General features: G+C 40.6%; 1 protein-coding gene across 1 annotated transcript; it reads right to left on the bottom strand.

Moving 5' to 3' along the window:
- Positions 1–987: 987 nt before the first annotated feature.
- Positions 988–2,956, bottom strand: ddx28 (DEAD (Asp-Glu-Ala-Asp) box polypeptide 28). The gene has a single exon (XM_076288066.1). The coding sequence runs from the start codon at positions 2,776–2,778 to the stop codon at positions 1,105–1,107; it is 1,674 nt and encodes a 557-aa protein (XP_076144181.1). The 5' UTR covers positions 2,779–2,956; the 3' UTR covers positions 988–1,104.
- Between the last annotated feature and the right edge of the window lie 6,739 nt (positions 2,957–9,695).

Here is a 9,695-nt window from a genome sequence, read left to right as displayed (position 1 = left end):
TGAAACACACTCAGCACACAGTGAGGTGAAGCACACACTAATCCCGGCGCAGTGAGCTGCCTGCAACAACAGCGGCGCTTGGGGAGCAGTGAGGGGTTAGGTGCCTTGCTTAAGGTCACTTCAGCCGTGCCTACTGGTCGGGGTTCGAACCGGCAACCCTCCGGTTACAAGTCCAAAGCGCTAACCACAGTAGGCCACAGCTGCCCCACAAAATGTACTGTACATAAACACAATTAGGCCTACTACACCACCAAAACAGGCGAAAAACCTACTGAAATTATTTTGGAAGTTTTGAATTAAAGTGTAATGTGAGGTTTTAAGAGTTTACTGCTGAAATTGTTTAACTATACATTAGAAATGCCTATGATGTAAAAACTCTGTTCATTACATTGTGATGTGTTTGAAATAGTTACTACTGTGCTTGCAGTCTGTAATGTTTTGTAAATGTAAAATGAAAGCTTGTGTATTGTTTATTATGTTTTCTATGAGTAGGCATGCTGTACTGTAGGCTGTGTGCAGATTAGGATACTTTGATTGTTACACTAGTTTTGTGGTGCCTTCTGTCAATCATAAACATTACAGCAGAGGAAGTGTTCAAATAAGAAAAGAGGTTTCAGTATTAATCCGATCAGTAAAATATATATTATAATTGTACAAAAGAACCATGCAGAACACTGTGAAGTATTTTTAGAGCTGCCAAAACTCCTGTAAGAACATACCTTGAGAAAAATCTCTCAGGAAATATGACTGTCATAAAAAAAAATACTGTCACAAAAAAAAAATTGTACGAAGTAACTCCTCCAATCATTATAACCCCCTGGCTAGTTCAGTGTTTCCCACCATTAATTTCCTTAAAACGCAATGCACAGGTGCTAGATTTACATATAACTTATTAGAGCTGGTTCAGCATATTGTGCATAATGTTCAGTAACTGTTTCAGCTTCACTCAGATTTGTGCCAAGGTGAATCATATGACATACAACAAAGCATTTATACTTGTTTTTATATGATTATTTATCAATAATTCAGTTTACAATATCATGTCATGTGTTAAGACAACATATACACTGGAGATGCAATGAAATGGATGACATCACATGAAGGTCACAAGTTTTGATCTTCTTTGGGGCTAGGCTGGTGTATTTCAGATTCCATCCCAGGCAGACAGGTTCTTCTCCGGGCAGCTGTCTCAATCTTCTGCACCAGCTCCACATCCCACTTATGGGTGACGAAGCTCAGCACCTCTCCTTCAGCCTGGCCACCCGCTCGGCCCACCCGCCCTGCCCGGTGAATGTAGTCTGTGTGGCTCACAGGGAAGTCGTAGTTCACGATCAGTTTCACCCTCTGCGTGTCAAGGCCTCGGGAAGCAATGTCTGTGCAAACCAGCACGTCAACCAGGCCTTTCTGGAAGTTCCGGAAAATTCCCTCCCTCATGGCGGCTGGCATTGCACCTTGTAGACGCACGTGTCGGACACCCAAGTCATCCAAGGCAAATCCCAGCCAATTCACAGTGGATGCAGAGTTACAGAAGACCAGTACACCAGCCCCATCCTGCTCCACCTTCTTCAGTGCGTGATTCAGCTCCAGCAGTTTGTCAGCACCTATCATTTTCACAAAAGTCTGCTTTACATGAGGCATTAGGTGGTGGAGCCTTTGGCTTTTGATGGTCAAGATGCTCCCAAGGTCTGTCACCTTGCTGACCACCTCTCCCACACCCTCCGGAAACGTGGCCCCCACTAAAACCAATTGAGCTTTTGGTTGCAGGCCGCGGGTCTCAGACACTGTGGAGGCCACATTCGTGTTTAGCAAGATTTTCTCGAGCATGTCTGAGAAGCTGGGATCAAACATGGTGTCAGCCTCATCCACGACAATAAATCTAAGTTGGTTCAAGTCCACATAATTCCTCCACGTGGCTTTAAGAAGAGCACCAGGAGTGGTCACTAAAACATCTGATTGACCATGGGTGAAGGCTGCTTTGATGTTGCCAATACCCCTGCCGCCTCCAAGCACCTTTACCTTCAAGTTCAACTCCTGGCTAAGCATTCGCGTCACAACCGCTACTTGCTCGGCCAGCTCTCGCGAAGGCACCAGAACAACAGCATGAGTATTTGTGTCAGTATTTCTTTCTTTTTTCTCCAGCAGGTCATGAATAATTGGCAGCAAGTAAGTAAGCGTTTTGCCGCTACCGGTCTCAGCTGCGCACAGGACGTTATGACCACGCAGCAGCTTCGGAATTACCTTCCTCTGCACTGATGTGGGATGGATTATATTCTGGCGACGCAAAATCTCCACCAATTCCTGACGAATATGAAATGTATTAAACGTAGTAGACTTGTCTGGGTCCAAGTCGCTCTGTTCACATTCAGTGATAAATGGTGGCACAGTCTGGATGCTGTTTATGGTAAAATAGTCACCACATGATTTATGATGTTTCCACCCTTTGGAGCATAAGCGTGTCTCCTCGAATTTACCGAATGTATATCCTGCTGACTGGTTTAGTTGTGGATTCTTGCTTTTAATTAACAGTCTGCCAGGTTTGATGAGAGGAACCTTCTCCGTTCTCCGTTTGATCTGTCTCGTTTTTTCAATACGATCCAGCGTAGGTTTGGGGATACGAATGACCACTGGTTCCGTAGACGTCGTGGACATAGATCCACTGCCTGAAGATGTCACAAGCGTACAGTCACTGATGTACATAGGCAACGCGGAATGCTTGGTTTCCGAAAGTCGTTTGCATGTATAGAAAACAGTTCGTCCGACCCTGACAGCGGCCAGCATTTTCGGCTTTTGTATTGGTCAAATAAATATATATTTATATAAAAACTATCACCCACCACGATGGATAGAGTCACATACGTCCAACCTGTCCATACACGTTTTTTTCTGGAACAGAAAAGTGAATATGAACGAAATGATTAAACTGTCATGTTTAGGTAGTCACGTTTCGGCTTGTTATCGTGAACGTCTCATAATAATGACGTAATAGAATGCTGTCGCATGAGAAATTACGAGGGTCTTCTTAAAGGAACCGCATACTTAATAGTGTTGAACAGTTTCTGACATTCAACCCGAGTCTGTCTTAATGCATTTAATCTCAACATCAGTCCTTAAGTACAACATAACCTATATTTAATTAACTGAGACTTGAGGACTGTTCTCCACTGATATTATAATAGTTATAATATCAGTGGAGAACAGTCCTCAAGTCTCAGTTAATTAAATATGGGTTATGTTGTCTGCACTGAGGTGTCTTAGTTAGATCAGATGGGGTGTTTGCATGCCATAGCAACAGGATCAAGAGTGCATGCAATATCATGTTAGTTATACATATCCATGTAGCCTAACTGTGGCTGTGCAACGATCAGGAAATAAGGGGAGTGTTTACTTAGCAGAAACTAGAGGTTTTCAGTGTAATAGGGCCAAAGAGCCAACAGTGATGATGGGTATAAAACAGTTTACCCTGGTGCCGTGAACCAAGTTGTGCGGGGATGAGTGTCACTGAAAACAGTGGGTATGTGAGATATGAGTTATGTGCAGTGCAAACTCCCACTCAGACACTATTTGAAGATGACTGTACTATAGCTGTCATGCTGGGGAACACCATTAGCAAAATACTTAAATGTGTTCAGCGCTATTCGCTTTTCTTGGTCCTTAGCAGTGGTCATAGCCTGTGGGTGAATTCTCTCTCAGAGAGCTCTGTCTCTGATAGGTTTGCTCCTGAAAAACAAGAACAGCACGTTCCTCTGCGTCTGTAACAACTTAACATGCTAGTGAGTGAGTATACACTAGGCCTACCCAAAACTGAACTGCCAATATTTTAAGTAAAACATAAAAAGTAAAGTAAAACATGAAGGCATAAAGTAATACATCTGCATTTTGATTAATAGGTGCACAAGGACAGTGTGTTTCTTTAGATTTAGTACTGCAGAGCAATCTCTTTTCAAAATTATGTTGTGTTGTTAAGCCTCCTCTACCCCTTTCACCACTGTGTGATAGGCCTAAAAAATTGAAAAAAATTCAATTTCCAACAACACAAGCTCATGCTGGATGTTGCCATAAATAAATATTTTCCCATGAAGTCCCTGTTGAGAAGAATCACATTTGGCAAAATGCAAAGATGCTGATACTCCATTTTCATTCAAAGTTTCCATTTAAGTTGTTCGAATAGGATTTTGTGTGACAGAACATATAATATTATTCTCCAGAGCAATTCATTGTGAGAAGAATGTGCTACATCTCTGGGGTGTTCTGAGAGCCCCTGGAACTATTCATTAGCATTAATTATTAAGTGCCTGTTGTGCTTTGTTCTTGGCACAAAGCAATTTTGGATACAATTTTCTGGAGAACTATGTTTTGATATGGAAAGAAAATAGCTGACAGTTGCAAGGGACTGGTTCTTTGGCATTTTCAATGATTCTGCAGTGCTTGCATAATGTTGATGTTTTGGTAATTTTCAGTGATATCTTCAACTTTGTATTGATTTTCATAAACAGGGGGTGGGGGGCTGTAGGGGGCAAGACAGCTATGAAATATACAAGCATACACATGACCATATAAAGATGAGAGGAAACTAATAATAAAAAAAGAACAAAAGGGGAAAAAAAACACTCAACAGCAAGTACTGTAGCACAAATATTTGACAAAACAAAACAACTCATTGCACAGGGGGTATATTTTCAAGGATATATTCTGACTGACATGTATGTGGACCCTTCACAATGTAAAATGTCAGAATTCATCCTTGACCTTCAACCCCATGTCTTTGAGTACCAATCATGTTATGTAACGCTTATGATGAGTAAAAAAGTCAATGTAAGATTGTCATTGAGAAACCATGAATATATGTAGGAGATATATGCAGGATGGCAGGATGTGTTTGAGAAATATGTCATGTGACCTGTTACGGCCAGCTCGTTCACAGACCGGAACATAAAGGGAGATGACGACAAATGTTTAATCAAAAAGATAATTTATTGAAAATATAACAAAATTATAAGCAACGAATGTCTAGGGGAATAAAATGTGGTATGTAATGCTGTGCCTGCGTGGATGCAATGAATGCGTCAGTATGTTAAAAAATTGAGAGAACAAGAGAGAAAGAGAGTTAGTGAGATAAGGGGGAGAGAAAAGGGAGAAATGAAGCAATGTGCCTGTGTCGAAAGGAAATCAAGAAAAGAGCCAAAGAGTGCCTACAGAGAGAGAGAGAGAAACCCTTTTGTAGCCCCACCTCCAAATACAGGTGCACCTAATAATGCAATTAGCCTAACCAGGCCCAGCCCTGCCCGTGCACTGACAGGCCAGGACCTGAAGGGGGCACAAGGGGTCGTAACACACCTCATGTGACCTTTACCTTTAATCCTACAATCTTACTCCCAGCACATTGTGGAGCCAAGCACCAAGTTTTGTTTCCATCTTACACCCAACGCAGTGATGATATTTTCACCAAGCACTCGAGTTCACAAGTTTTCAAATGAACATTGCGCACCCACGGGTGTGTCACTGAAAAAAAATAGGTGTGGCAGGCGCATAATCAAAAATCGCTATTTTAACATCACTAAAAGTGATAACACCACTGACCAAGAAAAACCTGGTATAAAGTGAAAGGTGCACTGTCACGAAATGTAACAATTGGTGAGACAGCAACGAGTCTCAGGCAACACGACTGGTCTGCTTTAATGAATGTGCTTAAGATTTTTATTCAGTCATTCGAATATTAATATACAGTAAGTGTTGCTTTTTTTAGGCTATGTTTTCGATTGTAACCCCTTGTCAGTCAATAGTGAAAGTAAATAACTAAGTGGAAGACTTTGTTTTGTTATTGCCTAGTTCAACTAGGCGAGTGTGGATGCATGTAGGCTATACTCTGCTTGTCACACACACACACATATGTTTTATCAAAGCAAGCTTTAGTGTAATCCTTCTGGTGCATACACTTGTCTCGCATGGTATCAGAAATGCGCTCACTCGTCGTCAAAATACCAACACAGTGCTTGATTTTGCGCTCCTTACTCTTACAGGGAATGGCAGATGTCACTCTCAAAGGCCTAAAACACACCCATGACTAATTAAGAAACATAAGAACAACCCTTTTGAACTATATGCCTGGCACAGAGACAATTTTCACCTTCGTCAAGATAGCATTTTTATATTCAGACATGCTTTCCATGATCATGTACATCACGCTTCAGACTGTGCTTAGACTGTTAAAATAGAGCCCTTACTGGTAGTTTGAATAATCTATGGTCTTTTGGGCCCCCACCGCCGACTTCAAGGCAGTGCTGCCTGGAAGGCAGTTAGTCAAGAGTTAGGGTTAGGGTTTGAGTTAAGGTTAGGGCTAAGTGCCTTGAAGTCGACGATTGGGGCCCAAAAGACCATTAAGCAGTTTGACAGCTTGATCGCAAATATGGGCGGAAAGTTTGGTCGTCGGAACTACAGGTTGAGAGAAGTAGTTGTTGCATCGTTCATGCATATTTTGTGGTTGTGAACCAATTGCACTAGTTTGACTAAATTAACCATTCATTTGACTAAATTAACATTCATTCATCTTGAGTGCAGGGGTGAAACGATGGAGGTATGGTGTTCAGACATAGCTGGGTCCACAACATCCACTCATTCACACCTGCGTGTGAGCAGAGGCTGACATTAAGAAATACTGGGACATGACAGTAACATTTTCTTCCATTGATTATTAATTGGTTGTGCATTCTCTTGCATTTCTATGTATAATGTAGCTCTGTCAATGCTGTAGTATATGTGCAGGACTAATCATCTTATACAGTAGCCTGACGTCATTAACTGCAGTGTTTGAACTACAGAACAATCACCAAAGTGAACTTGCGTCATACCATGGTGGTTTGGCAACCACGCAGCTAACTAAGGATGAGTTTTACTTTGGGCACTATCACACTAAATCTGTGTGTGTGTGTGTGTGTGTGTGTGTGAACCCAGGTTATCAGGCTACATTTAGACTGCAGGCAAAAGTGGTCCAAATCTAATTTTTGGGGGGTCAAGTGACCAGGTCAGACTTCTTCAGAAGTAGCATGAACACTCAAATCTTGACCAGATCTGCTTTTTTCAGATTTAGACCACTTCCATATGTGGTCCCGAAGGTCTGTGGACCCAGGTCTGATTTTTTTTCAATGCGCCTGCAGTGTGAACAACCAAGGCGGATTTGATTCGACTTTTATGTCAATCTACATCGACATTTGTCACAATTATGTGCCGGCGGGAGTTAGCTGATGTCATTGTTATTGTTCTTTTGCGCATGCGGGTCAGTTTGGAACCGCACACAGTTCACACTGGAATCTGATATAGGCCACATTTTAAAAGGTAATGTGAACAGCCAAACAAAAAATGGGATCTGAGCAACAAATCCGAATTGAGCATTAAGACTTGCAAGGTGAACGTAGCTTTCAACAAGTTCTGTGTAAAATGCATATTATATGCATTTGCAAGTCACTACAGAATAAAGTTGAAATTTAAAGTGAAAGGCATGAGCATAACATGTATTAATATTGAAATATACATTATAACCATGACATGCATTAATACTATGAGATAGACAGTGCAGTTAATGTATGTGTTGAATTATTCCATTTGCTGACCAGTGTAAATTGCAATCATAGTCCTATATGGTATAACATAATATTGACCGTAAAAACACGTAATTTGAATGACTCTTAGGGCAACTGCTATTTCATGATGACAACTACATTGATGGTGGATATCATTAATGTAACATGGGGAAATAGCACAGGACTTTAACAGTTTCACACAGGCTATAGAATGTTTACGTAGCCTATTTATGTGCATATGTCCTGTATTAATGTATGTATTTGTGAATGCATGCAAGTACTAAGTATAAGTATATATACTCTTTTGATCCTGTGAGGGATCCATGTTATGTGGGCTCAGCTGTGCACATATTGTCCTTCTTTTGAGTTTTTTTTTTTAAAGTAATCTCAAGGGGAACATGACAAATGAGTATTTTGTGTCAGACATAAATTCCCATTATGACTGTTACTGGCAGCCCAGAGAGTTTGCCCTAATTATTGAGTCATCTCTTTCCCTGTCAAACTCTAATCTCTGTTATTTATGGCTTGTTTGCTTTAGCCATGGAAAGAAATCCTGTGTAGATGACCACGAATTAAGCTGACCTACTGTTATTGATGGCACCACTGGAGTAGTAATAAAACAAAACACGCTCAGCTGTCAGCAACAGGTATCCTTGAGAGACACCTGCACTGCAAATGTGAATTTGAAATGAGGACCATATTATGGCACTAGAAATATTTTATATTTACTGTAATATTTATGATAACCCAGGGAAATGTTTTGGCATTAATACATTAAGATCATTAAAACATTAAGGTTAATTTATTGTGTAAGTGGCTAATCTATTTGCATTATGTTGCATTTAATTAAATTGATCTCATAACTAAAGAAAACATTTAGCTTACATATATCAGTATTATAGCCATTGTCATAGTAAAATTATTGGATCCTAATTAATTGGTATGTGACCTAGTCTTTCTTAGCTACTTTTGACATTGATTACATGAGTTTACCTTTTTCCTACAGCTTTGCTAGTAAAGCTAGTGATAAATTACTAACTATAGGTAAATGTGCCTCATACTTTATTTCTCATTTACTTTTGCCAGTAAATACTCTGGTAATCCATTTAACGATTTTTCAGATGGGTTCTGTTAATTTCATTAACAACCGTGCTTACCGTTTCATTCACAACCGTGCAGTGTCTTGCTCTGTTTCACCAACCCTGTAAGTTATTTTTCTCATGATGACATTACAAACATCCATTACATGAATCATGGTTCATTAATTTGATGCTTATTTCAGTTCGGAAAAAATTTAAACAGATTAGTCCTTCAGAATTCATTTTTTTTCAGCATTAAAGCATTCACCTGGTTTCATGTAGTACATACTGTAAGGCCTGTAGTAGTGTGCAATTAAGAGTAGGTCGGTGATGCACTTTAAATTCTATTGAGGGTTATAAAAGCTTTTTAATAGGCTAATGTGCAGCTAATCAGGCACTTGCTTTTAACACTTTTTGTTTTGACCAAAAGCAATTATGGCCTAAATGTTATGTCCCCTGTGAGAGGCTGAGCCAGATGGCTCTCATAGCTCCCTCTGTAAAAATGTTGGCTGTTGTCGAGAAGATCTCCACTCAAACAGTTCCCGATCCCCCGGCAGTCTGAGAGAGAGGCTGAGATAAGAATCGAAGGTTTGCCTGGCTGCCCCTTAAAATTGACTGCCATTTCTTTCCTTGCCTGTGTTGTGCAAATGGCCAAATCAGCTTTTCTCCTGCAGACATGCTTTTGTATCCATTGAGGATTTGGCTTATCCGTGGTTCTTTTCTGTGTTTCTGGAAAACCCTTTCAACGCTACCTTTTTGAAAATAGCTCTCAAGGATATTGGAATCACCAGATTTTATGTGTAATTGAATAAGCTGGTGAACTCATCCACCCTCATTCCTCTGTCTTTTGTATCACTTGCCCCAGTTTTTGAGTTAGTAGGCCTATACAGCACCAACAGTGATGAAAAAAATCACCATCTGCTGGCTCCCTATAGTGTGCATCATCAGTTTTGGACTCACATTGAGGCAGTGTGACCTGTGTAAGTTTAGCTGGCACATGTACCCTGGTCCTCTGCCTTACCTGCACTCAGATGCAGGGTTC

The sequence above is a fragment of the Alosa pseudoharengus genome, unplaced genomic scaffold (genome assembly GCF_046254945.1).
Source record: "Alosa pseudoharengus isolate Yale_2024_CS ecotype anadromous, Long Island Sound unplaced genomic scaffold, YU_APseudo_1.1 YU_APseudo_1.1_scf_16, whole genome shotgun sequence".
In the NCBI taxonomy this organism is placed as follows: Eukaryota; Metazoa; Chordata; class Actinopteri; order Clupeiformes; family Clupeidae; genus Alosa; species Alosa pseudoharengus.
This window is presented reverse-complemented; position numbering and strand designations above follow the sequence as displayed.